Genomic DNA, 19,560 nt, shown 5'->3' on the forward strand with positions numbered 1-19,560 from the left:
ATGCTTATTAGGAGAATGTTTCTTGATGAGGAAGCTGCCTGTACTCTGTCCCCAGAGAGAATTGCAGAGGACCATTTCCTTTCTGCTGCTATTCTTAGGATGTGTATCAGACCAGACGAGAGCCCATGACTTTGAAGGACCGCAGAGTCAAAAACCTCCTTTTAGTAGTTAACATCATTAAAGCAGTTTAGCATATACTTTGAGTTTGTTTTGGGATATTTCTCCCTCTTGTCCCTTCCTGGGTGCTATCACATGGGATTTAAGGAGGTAGAACTTTGAGGATAAGTAACAATATAATTGTCTTCACTGAATCTTTTTACATCTAAACTGTATATTTGACAGTGTTTAAGCAACATACTAATATAATAGTTCCTTGACTACTGGTCCTTGCTCTATTTTGAGGTCTTAAATGGTGCAGGGGCGGGACAGCCAGAAGGGAAAGCAGCTTTAAGCTATTTTCACATTCCATGTATGCCCTGTATTTAGTGGTCCATCAGCATTTTTTCTGGCCCTCTGCATAGCGGGTGGATTGCACCCAACCTCCTCAGCGATGCTAGAGATAAGGCTGAATAGTTCCCGTACATGTTAAATTGACAAAGGAAACTTAACCTGCTTAATAAAAATTGCTATCTACTGCTGAACAGAGGAGACTGTTTACAGATTCCTCACAATTAATTTATTTAAGAATCTAAAGAACCTTCCCCCCCCCCCCCACCAACCCTTTTTAAGCTAACATTTGATTTCCAAGCAGTAGCTTTGCTGTGGACAGATTCCCATATCCCCAATACACTCTTTTAGAAAGCCTTGATTCTCACAAGAGACTTCAGTGGGAATTCTGCCTGAATAATAAAAAGAGTCATTAAGCTGTGAAAACCCTTGTTTTGAAGATGTGCTTTGCTTTCCCACTCTTTGTGTTCTTCCAGCAATTGCCAGGTAAACAAACATCAGGAAGGCGGCATTAGATAGACAAGTCATTCATCAACACTGTAAAACACATCTCAGATAGCTTTCATCAGTGAATACAATGAGGGATAGCAGTCAGCACAATCCGCGTAGTATTCACAACAGATTTGTCTTCTGTCTTTTCCTTCCCTCCACCTTCACCTTCTCAACCCATCCCACCCCTCTGAGTGTATCTGTTCGGTACTAGTAAGTCCTTTTCCGTTTGCTGTAGCAGTCCATTTATTCATGGATTAATGGCACTGTTAATAATAGAATACCATTTATTTAAATAATTTTCGATGTTTTCTACATTTTCAAATATATTAATTTCATTTATAACACAGAATGCAAAGTGTACAGTGCTCACTTTATATTATTTTTATTACAAATATTTGCACTGTAAAAATGACAAACAAAAGAAATAGTATTTTTCAATTCATCTCATACAAGTACTGTAGTGCAATCTCTATCATGAATGTGTCACTTATAAATGTAGATTTTTTTTGTTACATAACTGCACTCAAAAACGAAACAGTGTAAAACTTTAGAGCCTACAAGTCCACTCAGTCCTATTTCTTGTTCAGCCAATCTCTAAGACAAATAAGTTTGTTTACATTTACGGGAGATACTGCTGCCTGCTTCTTATTTTCAGTGTCACCTGAAAGTGAGAGCAGGTGTTTGCATGACACTTTTGTAGCCAGCATTGCAAGGTATTTAGCCAGATATGCTAAACATTCGTATGCCCCTTCAGCCACCATTCTAGAGGACATGGTTCCATGCTGCTGCTGATCGTTAAAAAAAATAGTGTGTTAATTAAATTTGTGACTGAACTCCTCTGGGGAGAATTGTATGTCACCTGCTCTGTTTTACCCGCATTCTGCCATATATTTCATGTTATAGCAGTCTCAGATGATGACCCAGCACATGTTGTTTGATTTATAAACACTGTCACTGCAGATTTGACAAAATGCAAAGAAGGTACCAATGTGAGATTTCTAAAGATAGCTACAGAACTTGACCCAAGGTTTAAGAATCTAAAGTTCTGTCCAAAATCTGAAAGGGACAACGTGTGGAGCATGCTTTCAGAAGTCTTAGAAGAGCAACACTCAGATGCAGAAACTACAGAACCTGAACCACCAAAAAAGAAAATCAACCTTCTGCTGGTGGCATCTGACTCAGATGATGAAAATGAACATGCATCGGTCCACTCTGCTTTGGATCGTTACTGAGCAGAATCCTTCATCAGCATGGATGCGTGTCCTCTGGAATGGTGGTTGAAGCATGAAGGGACATATGAATATTTACCACATCTGGCACGTAAATATCTTGCTACACTGGTTACAACAGTGCCATGTGAACATCTGCTCTCATTTTCAGGTGACATTGAAAACAAGAAGTGGGCAGCATTATCTCCTACAAATGTAACCAAACTTGTTTGAGTGATTGGCTGAAGTAAGACTGAGTGGACTTGTAGGCTCTAAAGTTTTATATTGTTTTGTTTTTGAATGCAGGTTTTTTGTACATAATTTGACATTTGTAAATGGTATTCTATTATTGTTTAACAGTGTGATTAATCATGTGATGAATTTTTTTAATCGCTTGAAAGCCCTAATCTTTTTTAAAGTGTGACAAATTAGTTATCACATGCTATCAACAATTATCTAGTCTACTAACTCTAGTAAGGTGCTTTCAGATAAAACTGCTATGCTTCTCCAATGCCAATTCTTCACTAACATTACTACTACAAAGGATCAAAGAATTAATTAACAAGATTTCCATTTTATAGTGTCATTGGCTTCAGTGGAAGTTTACAACTCGGTAACCAAGAGTAGAATTTGGCCCAGTGGTACATCTGATTCTGTAAGTTTCAGCCAAACATATTTTTCTCAAACTGCTGTTGACTCTCAGCTAAATTGTGGAACCAAATTCACCACTGGCATAAGTGTGTGCCACGCTACTTGGACTTCAGTGGAGTGGGGCTTTCTAATGCCAATGGTGAAGTTTGCCTTTTGCCCATAAATTCCACCGAAAGGTAGCAGTTCCAGGGTCAGGATTACAGCCATATGGAGAATGGGAAAAGAGATGCTGAGACTTTTTTGTCTCTGACTGTTTAACTGATTTAATCTCCCTCCCTCACTTCATCTTTTTAAATTAATACAATTAATTCTTTGATGTTTGAATATTGTCCTGTGTAAGGAAGTCTGGGTTAACTATAACAGAGATTCTGCTGACTTGAGCTATATACTGGATTTAGTTAGCATGCACAATAGATGCACTGGTTTTGGATGATGCATACCCATCATTCCAAGCTTGGTAAGAAGAATTTTTCCCTGGAAACAAGTTAGTAATCATGCAGTGTGGCCCATTAGCAGGGCATCTGATTTCAAAGGGGTAGCATTTTAAAAATTCATGTATAGGATGTAGTATGTAGGAAGTTGGAAATGTTAAGGTGGATAGGTTAATGAAATGTAAGGCAATCTTGCAAACACTTACTGACTCCAATAGGGCTAGTCACAGGAAAGCATATGTGTGTTTGCATCATCAGGGCAAAAAGCTTCACCACCAAAACTTCAGGTGGAAAAACAGTTTTTCTTGTACTTAGTTAACTGTAATCCATGAAACCTCCTTTTGCAATTTGTATTAACTAGAATGATTAAACTTGTTGGAACAAACTACCAAGGGAAGCGGTGGATTCTCCATCCCCTTTTTTTTTTTTTTTTGGTATGGCCTGTGTTATAACAAGGGGTCGGTCAGACTAGATAATCATAATGGTCCCTTGTGGCCTTAAGATCAATGAGAATGGGTCAACTCTGACCATGCTGAAGAAAGAGGAACCTTTCCTCCACAGTCAGCACCTACTATGGCTTCTTTAGTTCTGCAGGCTCTTCTTATAACAATGTTAATAATAAAGCAGCCTTTCCCCAAGCCACTTTTCTGCTACCAGGTGCTAGGAGCACTGTCTGATAATTCAGGGTAACTAGACTATGGAAGTACTGTCTGTCAGGGAATATAACAAAACCCACCCGCATGAGACAAAAGTGGGGTGAGGTTATACTGAAGAAAAAAGGGATGGAAGGAAAATGGCTTGCAATACCGTGTGTGTGTGCACACACTCATAATAAAACCCAGAGCTGGTTGAAAATTTTTGAATTAGTTGTAGGGGGAGGGGATTTTGTGGGGTTTTTTGTTTTATTTTAGTTGTTTTTTGCTGCTGAAAAATGACCTAGTCTTAAAAAATAAGAATTGCAATGAAAAAATTCAGGCCCAAATAGGGGGTTGGTTGTTCGTTTGTTTTTTAATGTTTATGCAAATGGTTATTGAAAGTTTTAGTTTTCAGAAATCAAAAAATCATAAAAAATTTTTTATACAAAAAAAATTCAATTGTGGTTTTCATTTAAAAATAATATTGGGGGAGGGAACCCATAAAACTAAAAAGGGGTTAATTTGAACCACTTTAAATTGAAAACAACTGTGACATTTTAAACAAAATTAGCTTTTCACTTTTTTTAACAGCTCTAATAAAAAATAAGTTTTTTGAAGGATAAGTTTTATATACTTTAAGTGGTCTGAGATAGGTGCCAAGGTAGACTGAGTCCCACATTATAAGGGCCAACATACTCAATGTACCATCGTGACATCCCTACAGAGGCAAGGCCCAAGGATAAGATCTGAGACAGAGCAAAAGACTTTAGGCCCTGATCCAAAGCCCATGGAACTTTTTCCATTTATTTCAGTGGGTTTTAGATCAGACCTTTAAAGATCAACAGAGCTGGTTTGAAATCAGAAAATTAATCTGCCACTCTGTGTGTAGCCACTGTGAAAAAGTGCAGAGTGGGAATAAGTAAAAGCAGGAAGGTTCAGCCTCAAATTGATTCAGCAAAGGCTTAACTTCATGCACCAGACTCTCCGCCAGTTCTTTAAGCCTCTTTGTCTCTCAACCCCACATCTCTACCCCAAGATCTGCTCCTTCCTTTCCCCACGCCTCTTTCCTCCTTCTCTGTTTTCAGCAAAAACTGATTTTGCTGAACCCTAAATAAGACTGTCTAGGGCTAGGCTGTGAATGAGAGGATAGGAGAGAGCAAACATGAGGGAAGCTACATAGAACTCTGAATGTAAAGATCCTGGGACTTGTGTCATCCTATCAGTTGTGTGGGTACAGCCCCTGTTGCACTTCAATAAGAGCTGGGTGTGCTTGTTTAACTGGCATGGTGCTCAGGGCCTTCTCCATTAAGGAAGTGTAGGATTATTATCTCTGCCATCTCCCTATTTGTCATTTACTACCTGGGTGAAGTGCTCCATCTACTGACAGTGTTCTAGGAAAAAAGAAAAGGAGGACTTGTGGCACTTTAGAGACTAACAAATTTATTTGAGCATAAGCTTTCGTGAGCTACAGCTCACTTCATCGGATGCATTCAGTGGAAAATACAGTGGGGAGATTTATATACACAGAGAACATGAAACCATGGGTGTTGCCATACACACTGTAACAAGAGTGATCAGGTAAGGTGAGCTATTACCAGCAGGAGAGCGGGACGGGGAGGGAGGAGGGGGGAGAAAACCTTTTGTAGTGATAATCAAGGTGGGCCATTTCCAGCAGTTGACAAGAACATCTGAGGAACAGTCGGAGGTGGAGGGGGGGAATAAACATGGGGAAATAGTTTTACTTTGTGTAATAACCCATCCACTCCCAGTCTTTATTCAAGCCTAAGTTAATTGTATCCAGTTTGCAAATTAATTCCAATTCAGCAATCTCTCGTTGGAGTCTGTTTTTGAAGATTTTTGTTGAAGAATTGCAACTTTTAGGTCTGTAATCAAGTGACCAAAGAGATTGAAGTGTTCTCCAACTGGTTTTTGAATGTTATAATTCTTGACGTCTGATTTGTGTCCATTTATTCTTTTACGTAGAGACTGTCCAGTTTGGCCAATGTACATGGCAGAGGGGCATTGCTGGCACATGATGGCATATATCCACATTGGTAGATGTGCAGATGAACGAGCCTCTGATAGTTTTCAGAGGAACAGCCGTGTTAGTCTGTATTCGCAAAAAGAAAAGGAGTACTTGTGGCACCTTAGAGACTAACCAATTTATTTGAGCATGAGCTTTCGTGAGCCACAGCTCACTTCATCAGATGTTTACCGTGGAAACTGCAGCAGACTTTATATACACACAGAAATCATGAAACAATACCTCCTCCCACCCCACTGTCCTGCTGGTAATAGCTTATCTAAAGTGATCAACAGGTGGGCCATTTCCAGCACAAATCCAGGTTTTCTCACCCTCCACCCCCCCACACAAATTCACTCTCCTGCTGGTGCTAGCCCATCCAAAGTGACAACTCTTTACATAATCAAGTCGGGCTATTTCTGATGTGATTAGGCCATATGATGGTGTCCCCTGAATAGATATGTGGACACAGTTGGCAACAGGCTTTGTTGCAAGGATGGGTTCCTGGGTTAGTGGTTCTGTTGTGTGGTGTGTGGTTGCTGGTGAGTATTTGCTTCAGGTTGGGGGGCTGTCTGTAAGCAAGGACTGGTCTGTCTCCCAAGATCTGTGAGAGTGATGGATCGTCCTTCAGGATAGGTTGTAGATCCTTGATGATGCGTTGGAGAGGTTTTAGTTGGGGGCTGAAGGTGATGGCTAGTGGCGTTCTGGTATTTTCTTTGTTGGGGCTGTCCTGTAGTAGGTGACTTCTGGGTACCCTTCTGGCTCTGTCAATCTGTTTCTTCACTTCAGCAGGTGGGTATTGTAGTTGTAAGAATGCTTGATAGAGATCTTGTAGGTGTTTGTCTCTGTCTGAGGGGTTGGAGCAAATGCGGTTGTATCATAGAGCTTGGCTATAGAGAATGGATCGTGTGGTGTGATCTGGATGAAAGCTGGAGGCAGGTAGGTAGGCATAGCGGTCAGTAGGTTTCTGGTATAGGGTGGTGTTTATGTGACCATCGCTTATTAGCACTGTAGTATCCAGGAAGTGGATCTGTTGTGTGGACTGGTCCACGCTGAGGTTGATGGTGGGATGGAAATTGTTGAAATCATGGTGGAATTCCTCAAGGGCTTCTACAGGGCAGGATGCTCCCTTCCCTTGTAAAGCTGGGTGGAAAGAGAACATGGACCATCTAGTCATGCCTCCTTGTGGGGCTGGAGGCTTCACATTGGTAAAGTGGGAATGATCGCAATGAGCTGCATTATCTGGAGATCTGTGGGAGATATCCATGAAGATCCCATGGAACTGAGGCCATTCTGATACCTCTCAAAAAGCTGAACCCACAGGGCCTCCTAGCGGAGGTGTGAAATCATACTGATAAGCAGTAGCTTTTGATGCATTTTGCATTGTAACTTACTCTGACTTCAAAGAGGAACAAGCCAGACAGAGCGGCTTGCTCCTCAATTCATTGACTCATCCAAAATTAGCAGTTTTGAATATTGAAAATCTTGGCCTCAGAGCTTAACTTTAGGTGTAACCTCTTCAGAGTCTTGTCCCTTCGGTACCTTGATCTACAGGCTAGACGCGAAAACTGGCCTCTCATCTCAGTTCCTTTCTTAGTGCCAGTAAACATCAGGTCAATCCAAAGTGCACATAGGGAGACTGCATACAGACTCCTTTTGGCAGTGCAGTATGGAGCACAGCTGTGGGAGGAGTAGTGGGGTGTGTGACCAAATTTCTTTGGTAGCCTTTACATAGACTGTTTTCAGCTCCAATTTAGACATGCTGATCAATCAACTCACTGAAGATTTTTAAGTGCAGATCGGCAGCTTTTCCTGTCAGCAGTAAGTAATTACATGTTCTTTGTCTGGACTGGATTTCTGATGGTCTCAAAATCTCTAAGACAGACTTTTGTTGTTAATTTTACTCGTATATTGAGTATTATAATTTGTTCACAGTCCCCTGTCCCATTATACTCTCAACCAGGAAGTTTGTTTTACGCTGTTTGCTGCTCTCTTCCAGGAAATTCAGCTGCTGAAGAACCAATTCTTTCATGCTCAGATGAGTTGAATGTTAGCACCAATCTTCCACAAAACTGTCAGCCTGTAAGTAATTTCCTCTTCTTCTGTGACAAATGTGACCCTGGTTGTATAGGGGTTTGACTCTACTTGAGCACGGCGTTTACAATATCAGAGTCAATAACCATGTCTCTTCTCTGTGTTGCTTTCAGCTCTTCATGCTGCAGCTTATTTGGCAAAATATGGTGTTGCTCTGAACTCTCTGACTATGGTAACACCTCCCCCTGTAACATGAAACCTCCCTATTTATTTGTATTGTGGTAGTGTTGGCTAAGACCCCTGTCATGGGCCAGGGCCCCATTGTGCGAGGCTCTGTACAAATACAAAAGAATGGTCCCTGCTCCAAAGTGTTTACAATCTGCCTCCCCAACAGTTACAAGAACCATGACACCCTCTATGGAGCCAACCCTGCAAACACACACAGGTCATTTTACAGATGTGCCATTGTCACCGTTTATCATGAGTCTTGCAAAATTTGGTATTTTTCTTAGAGCCTCAGCTCCTGGAGTCAGGTAAATGAGGTCAATTTCCAGCCTTTATTGCAGGAAAAAAGCTATAAAGTGTGACCCTACAGGTTCAGAAATCAACAGGTAAATAAAAAGAGGCCAAAATCTTATTGTTTTTAAAATTATGCGATTTTTTTAAAGCCAATCTTCTGGGCTTTTGGGGACCTGACGGGTGAATTTTGAACACTTGGGGTTGGCAATCCTGGACTAGTTTCACTGACTTCGGTGTCAGTGAAGTCACATGTGAGTGTTTGCAGGCTGTGTGTTTGTGCAGCTCCTACCACAGCGGGGTCCTGGCTTGCTGCAGGATCACCAGCTGAAGTTTTATGGCCTCTGTTCTGTAGAAGGTCAGACTAGACCAGTGTTTCTTAAACTTTGGAAAACTTGAACCACCATTCAGGAAAATGAAACCATTACCTGCCTTGCAATCTCCTCATGTGTTGTTAGTCCTCATCTCAATCTACGTGACATCCACCTGGCTCCTTCAGCCAGTCCTTTATGCCCCACCGGAGGGCTGCACCCCGCATTAAGGCTGGACTAGTAGATCACAGTGATCCCTTCTGGCCTTAACATTTATGAATACATCACTGATCCCAAATCTGGGCCTCTGGACCCCATGGTAATCTAAATATTAAATAATAACAAGCACACATGGCATATGTCAATCTACTAACTACCATAAATGGGCACAGCCATGACTAAGTTAATAAGAGAGTACCTGATCAGCCATTTGAAACCTTAAAAGCATGGAGTAAATGCACTTTCTCATTGGAGTCAAAGCTCTGAGTTGTTGGCTCTCTGTCTTCCCTCAAGATCACAGGTTGCCCTTTACGTTCCCTTTTAGAGCCCTAGGGTCCAGTTCTGCTTTAGGTGTAGCTGCAGATTACCTTCCATGTCTATGAGTGAGAGAGCAGGGCTTGGTCCAGTGTCTGCACAGATCCATTAAAAGTAGCACAAAGACTCAGGGCTTGAATGTGATTCCACATCATGTTTCATTTTCCACTTTTTAAAATCAATACTAATCATGTTTATTTTGGCTTGCCATTTTTTGTTTTTTAAAAAGGCAGCACTTAGAGAAGCCAAAACAGTCAGCTGAAAAAAAGTGGTGACTCAACATACCAGGGGTGGGCAAGCTTTTTGGCCCGAGGGCCACATCTGGTTGGGGAAATTGCATGCAGGGCCATGAATGTAGGGCTGGGGCAGGGGGTTGGGGTGTGGGGTGCAGGAAGGGGCTCAGGGCAAGGGGTGGGGCAGAGGAGGGGTGCGGGATGTACGAGGGGGCTCAGGGAAGGGGGTTGGGTGCAGGAAGGAGTTCGGAGTGCGGGAGGGGGCTCAGGACAGGGGTGCAGGGAGGAGTGCACAGGGGGGCTCAGGGCAGGGGGTTGAGGCGCAGGAGGGGTGCGGCAGGGGGTTGGGGTGCAGGAAGGGTTCAGGGTGCGGGTTCTGGCCCGACGCTGCTTACCTGGAGCGGCTCCAGGGTGGCAGTGGCGCGCACCGGGGCCAGGGCAGGCTCCCTGCCTGCCTGCCCTGGCCCCACGCCACTCCCGGAAGCGGCCAGCACCATGTCCCTGCGGCCCCTGGAGGAGGGAGGGCAGAGGGCTCTGTGTGCTGCCCTCGCCTGTGAGTACCTCCCCCAAAGCTCCCATTGGCCACGGTTCCCTGTTCCCAGCCAATGGGAGCTGCAGGGGGAGGTACCCACAGGCAAGGGCAGCGCACGGAGCCCTCTGCCCCCTCCCCCTTCCAGGGGCTGCAGGGATGTGGTGTCGGCTGCTTCCGGGAGTGGCGCGGGGCCCATGGCACCACGGAGGCGGCAATCCCATGGGCCAGATCCAAAGCCCTGACGGGCCAGATCTGGCCCACGGGCTGTAGTTTGCCACCCCTGCAACATACCCTTAAGGTGTTGACGCAGTAACAATTACAAAGTGAGGGACTGTTGTGCTCTATAATTTTAGCCCTTTGGTACTGAGTTCAACTGCAGCTGTGCTGGGATTCTAAAAATGGCCTTCTTCTTTAACACTACAACAGTTCTGTTTAATCCAATGGTTAAGTCGAGAACAAGAAACATGAATGAGATTCCTTGTCATTAAAGTGGTCCACTCTAATGTCGGGATCAAAGATAACACAGAAGGTCTCCATTTGTAAAAACGAAATAAAAGAAAAAGACTCAGCAAAACACAGTGACTCAGCAGCTTTCACGCCCTTAAGCCTCAAATTGCAAATGTGACTTTTGCACCTTGCATGTAAATGAGCTTATGTGCCTAGCTAAAAGTTCCCTTTCAGGTTACATTTCAGCCTGGGCAGTGTGCATGAATGAAGGGGCCAGCTCTGGAGGAGAGAAACAGAAACTGATATTCAAGAGAGTGATCTTGCAGGACCAGAACAAGCCAGAAAATATGATCCAAAAGCAGCAAGTGATCCGGCTCACTTATCTGATCACAGCCATGGACCTAACCTGCTTGTTCATGCAGATTGGGATCATTCCAGTGAGTACCATTTGAGTCTACTTTAATAGACCAGACCACTTTCTTTCAACACAGACTATTCAGTTTTTCAACAACATTAGAGGAGACTTTCTACCAGGAAAGAGGGGAGAAAGTTTAGATCTGACTAGAAAGTCAGATGTAAGTGAGTGTATTGGCCTTTCACATGGCACTCCATGTACATTCGGTGAATAGATGCACATAACTAATGACAGACAGACAGTACTTAATTTGTACCAGGGCTTATCAGGCTGAGCCCCAGCACGTCGAGGCTTGGCAGTTCATATCCCCGGGACCTTTGGGCTTGCCGTGTCAGTTATGAAATTGCTTGAGCCCTGGCACTTCTTTCATTACCAATTAAGCACGGCAGGCAGATGATTATTTTTTATATTGCAGTAGTGGCTAGAGGCCTCTGCCGGACGTGTGCTGCATTATGCTGGGCCCTGTGCAAACACAAAGTGCAGTCCCTGCTCCAAAGAGTTATAATCTAAAACACAAGCTGTAGTAGGTAGGTGAACTAACAAGCAGGCATGGGGAGGGAGCATAGGGTAACAATAATAGAATATATTAGCATAGACTGCTTTGTGCACAGTATGTATGTGTAATAAGCCAATCAGGAGCCTGTAATCACAACACGCCACTTGTCTAGTGGTTCTCGGGTGGCAGCTTTCTGTAGACACCATGCAAGAGGTGAATTTTAAGGAGGGATTTGAAGGTTGATAAAATAGTGGCTTTACAGATTTTGACAGGGCACTTTCCCCACATGTAAGAGGCTTTGTGGTAGAGAGAGCAAAAGTGTTTGTGGAAGATTGCAACTGGCCCTGTTGTCCAAGTAGAGGTGGGGATGGAGGTTGCATTAAGACAATAGGACGGATTAGTTATGGCAGGGCTGAATTGTGAAGGTGTCTGCATGGAAGGCCAAGAAATCTGTGTTTGATGCAGTCCAGGAGGCGGAGTCAAGGGTGGGTCTCAAAAGTGGTGTTGGTGTGATCAGAACAATGAGTCAAGAAGATGATCTCTGTAGCAGCAATTTCAATGGCCTAGAGGGCACAGAGTTGCAGATGCCAAAGCCAGACTGGAGGATGCTGCGGTAATCAAGTTGCAGGTCATTTTAAAAGGATATTATCAAGTAAAAATGTAGTTCCCACTCCACTCACAGCTCTGAGCTCTTCCTCTTATTTTTCTTTTCCTCATTTTTCTTCTCTCGCCTGCTATGAGAGCTCTCTCCCATCTCTGTGTCTCCAGAGACAGTGCACTCTGTGCCCCCCTTTCATAAACCAATCCAACAGTGGCTGCTCTGTTGCATGGTCTCTTAGTGCTTGTCTGTGGGTGACTGATGTAATCACGCTGGGCTATGAGACTAAGTAAAACTAACTTTCCACACAGAAGGAATTCTGACTATTCACCAAGCTCTCTCCAATACAAAGATTAAACCCACAGAAATACCTGTGCTAGATATATTATTTGCTTTACTCTTTCAGCGGCAGTATTCTCAAATACTGGTTGTAATAAATAGTGTGTAAAACTGTCCAGACAGTAAAATGTCTTGCATTTATAATGTCCCTCTAAATACCCAAGGATGGTGAACTCACACTGGAGTATTAAGTGTTGGCTGGCTACAAGTGTATAGGCTGGGCTACAAGAAAGAAGCTGTTTGCTGTAGTTTGAGTGATTTTCTACATATGTACATTTTTAGGCAAATTAATTTTATGCAGTGCACAGTATCACAGCATGAACAGTCCCAGGATATGCCATATGGCAATGCAAGGTGGCTCTCTCATTTACAAAATGTGTTTAGTGTATTTAGTGGTAGTGAAAGTGTCAGATTTATAGGGCTGGTGACTCTGTGCACAGGTGGTATTAAGTGCTTTGGAAGCTTCAAAATGTTACTTTTGCATTAAACATTACAAAGCAAAAGCCTGAGTCTGAGGCATCTGTCCCTTGGGCACAAGGTTTTTTAGGGTGCTTCCAGCTTTGGGATGTGGAGGGGACTGGTAGTACAGATGCCATTTTGTTTATGTGATATTTGCTGTTAATGCAGCTTGCTTGATTAAATAGGGTGTCATGATGACGTGATCCACAAGATCCTCCTGTGTGGTGCTCAGAGTGATGTGCACTTCATATCCAAAGGCAAACGAGGGGTAAAGTTAAATCATCCCCTTCAGCATTAGCTGAGTTGTTAAGAACTTCCTTGTCTGCCTCAAAATGCCAGTGTGAAAACAGAGAGACAAGGTGGGTGAGGTAATATTTTTTTTATTGGACCAACATCTGTTGGTGAGAGAGACAAGCTTTCCAGCTACACAGAACTCTTCTGCAGGTCTGGGAAAGGTACTCAACAGTGTCACAGCTAAATACAAGGTTTCAGAGTAACAGCCGTGTTAGTCTGTATTCGCAAAAAGAAAAGGAGTACTTGTGGCACCTTAGAGACTAACCAATTTATTTGAGCATGAGCTTTCGTGAGCTACAGCTCACTTCATCGGATGCATACCGTGGAAACTGCAGCAGACTTTATATATACACAGAGAATATGAAACAATACCTCCTCCCACCCCACTGTCCTGCTGGTAATAGCTTATCTAAAGTGATCATCAGGTGGGCCATTTCCAGCACAAATCCAGGTTTTCTCACCCTCCTGGATTTGTGCTGGAAATGGCCCACCTGATGATCACTTTAGATAAGCAATTACCAGCAGGACAGTGGGGTGGGAGGAGGTATTGTTTCATATTCTCTGTGTATATATAAAGTCTGCTGCAGTTTCCACGGTATGCATCCGATGAAGTGAGCTGTAGCTCACGAAAGCTCATGCTCAAATAAATTGGTTAGTCTCTAAGGTGCCACAAGTACTCCTTTTCTTACAGCTAAATACAAGCTGAACAAAAAGAAAAGGAGTATTTGTGGCACCTTAGAGACTAACAAATTTATTTGAGCATAAGCTTTTGTGAGCTACAGCTCACTTCATTGGATGTAGCTCATGAAAGCTTATGCTCAAATAAATTTGTTAGTCTCTAAGGTGCCACAAGTACTCCTTTTCTTTTTGCGGATACAAACTAACACAGCTGCTACTCTGAAACAAGCCGAACAGATTGTTTAGCATAAGTCGTTAACACATATTTCAAGGGACAATTCAAGGTGAAGTGACCCGTTAACGCCCCTGTAGTCAAGGGAGTTTGTGGGTTACAGATCGTTATTATTGGGGCATTTAGTGCACTGGGTGCACTTCATTTGTGGCTTTTTACAGCAATGTGCGTGAAACCAGGCAATCACTACACACTGAAAAATGATAAAAGACAAAAACACCCATATCCGCCATGGGGGAACATCCTCATCCTCAAAGGAAACCTTGCACAACACTGGGAGCTTAAATGTATAACTCTGTGCTAGACACTAAAAATCATGATCTTAATACAGGCACTGGATTTATGGCTTATTACAACAACTGATCCCCTCTCCCTTTTTGTCCTGTGACTATAGGGATGTTAACCGGCCACTTCACCTTGAATGGTCCATTAAAATATGTGCTCGCTACTTATGCTAAACCAGTGGTTCTCAAACTTTTGTAGTGGTGACCCCTTTCACATAGCAAGCCTCTGAGTGTGCCCCCCCTTATAAATTAAAAACACTTTTTATATATTTAACACCATTATAAATGCTGGAGGCAAAGCAGGGTTTGGGGTGGAGGCTGACAGCTCACAACCCCCTACCCGTAATAACCTCATGACCCCCAGTTTGAGAACCCCTGCGCTAAACTATCTGTTGGATCATGTATTTAGCTGTCACACTCTGAGTAGCTTTCCCAGACCTGAAGAAGAGCTCTGTGTAGCTCAAAAGCTTCTCTCTCTCCCCAACAGAAGTTGGTCCAATAAAGATATCACCTCACTCACCTTATCTCTCTAATATCCTGGGCCCGACTCAGCTACAGCAACACTGCATGCAATAGTGTAAAAATAGAGAGCCAGGTCCACAGCTGATGTAAATTGGTGACTTCAGTGGAGCCCTGTTGATGTACGCTGGCTGATGATCTGGGCCAGAGACTTTTGATTTTTATCAAATAACCTTTATATTCCTCATGCTATATTGTATCTGTGGGCAAGCAATGTGATTTTTATTTTGAACGGATGCACATGCTCACTTATTACTATAGTAGTCCTGTACTTACTAAGCTCTTTAACATTCAGAAATGTAACATACTTCACTTTTTCTCCGCTTTATTTAGTACTTGGCAAAGAGCCTGGGATTGGATTCAGTTGGATTTGGCTACCTCCAGACAACCTTTGGCGTTCTGCAACTTCTGGGAGGTCCTATTTTTGGAAGGTAAATAGGAACCAATCTTGTGAACCTTCCATTCCTGGGGAAGATCAGAGTTATTTATTTTTTTAAATAAATCTACTTCATTCCTCATTCTGAATCTTGGGAAATATTTTAAGAAGCTATTTGGATTTACTAAACAGGCTACAGAGAAATAAATATTAATTAAAACTATTGTAACATATAAATGGCTTTTGTATTAGTTATTTCTCTAAATTTGATTATTTGGATCCAGACAGTGTGCTTAGCCAAAACATTTAGTTTTGCAGAGCTTGCAATCTAATGCCTTAATCCTGCAATCATTTACGCATATAAGCAACTTTACAAACATTGGCAGGACTGGGAAACCCAGAAGATGAGTGTAACTTGGCCTTTTTTTTTTTTTCGTTATTAACCAATGTTATTAATAAATAGTTCTAGTGGAAATCATAGAATTTCTGTGCCTGATTCGGATCTTATTTATACCGGCATTGCACTATGTCACAGCAAATGACTTCAGTGCAGTTGCTCCTGATTTACACTGGTATCAGTGAGCTTAGAATCAGGAGGACTCTATATTTACAGTTTGAACAGCCCTAGCAAAAGGAAGGCAGGGGAAAGACTTGAGGATCTCCTGTGTTTCTGCCTCTGAGCAGTTGCAGGAAATTGCTGATATGGGATACGTACTCCTGCTCCAAATAGAAGAGGAGATGGCCTTGAAAAACCTAATAGATATGGAGAATATACAGCAGATAATAGATTATCCCTGTTCAGAGATGCACAAAAGGAGAGGCAGAGTAGTCCAGTGGGTAGGGCATTGGACAGGGATGCAGGCGACTTGGGTTACATTCCTGTCTCTGCCACTGGTCTGTTCAGTGACCTTGGGAAGGTTGCTTTTCTGAGCCTCTGTTTCCTTTACCAGCTCTCCAGGGCAGGGACTATTTCTTGCTTAGCACAGTAGGGCTAACAGGTGCTAATAGGAGAGCAATAATTATTATGAATAATAATAGTCAGTTTCCCTACCAATACAGCCCAGAAATGAATTCCTTCTTGTCCACAAATCTGAGGTGGTGTTAGTGGCATAATTCAAGTGATTTTTTTTCTATAAATGTACAAATGTATAGAAAGTAATTCTGATCTGGATCTGTGAAAAGCGGGTCTTCAGCGGGTCCTGAAGCTCTGTTCTTTCTCTGTGGGTGGAATACCTACTCATAGCAATGAGAGATGCATGTAGGGATGAGGGGAACAAAATACAGGGGTCTAATTAGAATCAGATCCTTAACTGTTGTAAATCAAAGTAGCTGTGCTGAAAGCAAAATTTGCTGTGCAAATCTGAGATTGAAACTTCACCCAGGGTGGTACTGTGAGAACTGTTTGTCCCAATGGGGAAGCAGATATATAAAGGGGAATGCCATATCTTAGCTAAAATGCAAAAATGAGGAAATAGAGATTCACAACAAATCCACTAACTGCATTTTTTTCAAACCTCAGAGTATGAGAATGAGTCAGTTTTCCTTGTATCTGGATGACTTTGCTTAAAACTAATGTGAAGTTGCAAGCACTGACGCTGCTAGATTTTTTTTTCTTTAAAAAAAACTCCAGATCATCTCATGAACTGGTCTCCTGGGATTACAAACAGCAAAAACCCAAATTTACTGAGGGCTTGTCTACACACACAAGTTGCACTGGTTTAATGTAAATCAGTTTAAAATCATCTCTTAGTGAAATCAATGTGTCTTTTTTTTAGGCCACGCCTTACTTGATTCTCTGCTTCCTTAGTTTAACATAACTCATTTTTGTGCCAGATCACAATTTTTTGATAACCTTAGTAGAAAACCCAAACAAAATGAAGATTAATTGAATCTTTTAAACAGACAGCCTAGTAGGACCTAGCTTGTGGTGACTTATGCCTAGTCACCAATAACTGTTTCTCCTGCACTCTCAGGCTTTGTCTAGACCAGGATTTAAAGGTGTGTGTGGTTAGGTTTAAAACATTTTAACGCACATGTCTGAAAACGCTAGCACCAAATTTTAGACTGCATTAGGCACTATGTTATCTGAAAGGGCGTAACACCACACTGCTAAATCCTAGTCCAGACAAAGCTTCATACTTCTCACAGGGCCACATTTTCAAGTGCTCAGCACCCACGATTGGGGCCAGGTTTTCAAAAGTGAAAAATCTGATCAATGTGGGTGGGTGGGATGACAGTATAGCATTGCCAGCCTGGATGTACTATATTTACAATTGCTAAAAAGTTCCATTTCTAAAATGCTGCATAATTTATATGCTAGGTTTGCTGACCAGTATGGCACCCGAGCTGCATTAACTCTTTCGTATCTCTCTGGATCTGCCTTCTTTCTGCTACTGTCCATCTCCACCAGCGTCCCACTTCTCTTCCTGTCCAGAATTCCATCCGTGTTCATGCATGGGCTACCAGGTAATGACATGATAAGATGACCCGAATATTGGGCTCTGTATTTTCCAATCCATTTGTAGAGCCTGACTCTGCAATTCTTTCTCACACGAGTAGGTTAAAGTCAGTAGGACTAATAAGGGTTGCAGAATCAGTCTCTGAGTAGTTGGGTTTTAACAACATGAGGCACCATGTTTAACGGTTAGAGGAGGTTGTTGGGATGCCTGACAACAAAATTCTATTCCCAGCTCTGCCACTGATTTCCTGTGTGAGCTAGAGCAAGTCACTTATGTGATCGGGTGCCTGGGATAGACCACACTGAGAATGCCACACTCAGGGCAGACTGCAAGAAATAGGGCAGACAATCCTCAAAACTGGTGGTTTATTCTATAATTAGGTTCTCCAAGCCAGTAACAAAAGAGCTTCTGCAGTACAACACTGGTTAACCAGAAGCCAAACACAGTTCCCTTTAGGCATTCCAGTCCTTGGCTCCCGTCCAGACAACCTAGTCTAATATAATGAAAGGTTATCGAAAACGAATTTCACCATGTGTGAGGTTCTTACTCATTCCAAAGGATGAAAGACATATCCCCAGGTCAATCTGAATCTCAGATCTTATCCAAATATCACATTCTCAGTAAACTAATTAAAGATTTATTCATAGAAGAAGAGAGTTATAAATGGTTAATAGATCACATACATACAAATGATTGCAAAGTCCTTATATCAGGTTTGTAGCCGTGATGGAATAGGCTGCTGGTTTGTAAAGTCTCTCTGGTAACGTCCAAAAGATTGGAAGGTCCTCAGACGGCAGTTCAAGATGCTCTTTTTAGTTGTAAATCCACAGTCCAGAGAATTAGAGCAGGAAAGAGGCAACATGGAGGTCTCTCAGAGGTCTTTTATATCCTTTGCCATGTGCATGGAAATTTACTGTCCCAAACAAAGCCTACAGCCAAGTTCACAGAAAGTTACTGGCCCAAGATGGAGTCCAGGGTCATATGTCCTTACATGCTTTGCTGACTCACAGGGGCAGCCATTGCCCATATTCTTTCTGAGGCATCCACTGGAAAGGCTTACTGGGCAGGATAAATTTCTTCAATGGCCCGTTGTGAGCTGTGTGTCTTTAATGGCCCATCAACACATAGCTGTCTAGTCCTGATGCAAATCTATTTGGAGAGTGTCACCCAGAAACAACACACATGTTGGAGATACACATATATAGCCAATAGTCATAGCTTTAGATACAAAGATGATACATGCATATAAACAGGATAATCGTACTTAATAAATCATAACTTTTTCCTTAACCCCATACTTTGTGCAAGATTTGTTGCAATTGTCTAACAGTAAAAAGAAAAGGAGTACTTGTGGCACCTTAGAGACTAACCAATTTATTTGAGCATAAGCTTTCATGAGCTACAGCTCACTTAATCGGATGCATACATCACGAAAGCTTATGCTCAAATAAATTGGTTAGTCTCTAAGGTGCCACAAATACTCCTTTTCTTTTTGCGAATACAGACTAACACGGCTGTTACTCTGAAACCTAACAGTAGTAACAACAATTATACAAATGGTCATCTTTCGTACACACAGCATCACAACTTAGTCTCTCTGTGCTTCAGCTTTCCCATTTGTAAAATGGAAGATGACAATGCTAACCTCCTGGCCTGACCTGGCCACACCACACCACAGTGTTATGAAGCTTAACTTGTTCGTGTCTGTGAAGTGTTCTGAGGCCCTCATATGAAAGGTGCTCTAGAAGTGCAAAGCATAGTTTATTATTTTTACTTGGGCTTGAAAAGTTTCACTGATATCCACTTGCTTGAGCTCTAAGCTATTTTACTATGCCCCCCCACCCCAGCCATGGATCTTCGTTCCCCCCAATAAACCAATTCACCCCCAGCACCTCTCCTTGTGCAGTTGCCATTTCC

General features: G+C 42.4%; 1 protein-coding gene across 4 annotated transcripts in view; it reads left to right on the forward strand.

Moving 5' to 3' along the window:
- Positions 1–19,560, forward strand: part of SLC67A1 (solute carrier family 67 member 1) — a 135,926-nt gene that overhangs the window by 21,697 nt on the left and 94,669 nt on the right. For 2 of the 4 annotated variants that reach the window (XM_075129331.1, XM_075129334.1), the window contains exons 2-5: positions 7,887–7,969; positions 10,718–10,931; positions 15,142–15,239; positions 17,505–17,650. In XM_075129331.1, the coding sequence (XP_074985432.1) occupies positions 7,935–7,969; positions 10,718–10,931; positions 15,142–15,239; positions 17,505–17,650 (493 nt within the window). In that variant the 5' untranslated portion in view covers positions 7,887–7,934. Of the gene's footprint in view, positions 1–7,886; positions 7,970–10,272; positions 10,932–15,141; positions 15,240–17,504; positions 17,651–19,560 lie in introns of those variants that run through there. The other 2 variants (XM_075129333.1, XM_075129332.1) reach the window with 2 other exon arrangements.

Source organism: Caretta caretta, chromosome 6 (assembly GCF_965140235.1).
Source record: "Caretta caretta isolate rCarCar2 chromosome 6, rCarCar1.hap1, whole genome shotgun sequence".
Classification (NCBI taxonomy): domain Eukaryota; kingdom Metazoa; phylum Chordata; order Testudines; family Cheloniidae; genus Caretta; species Caretta caretta.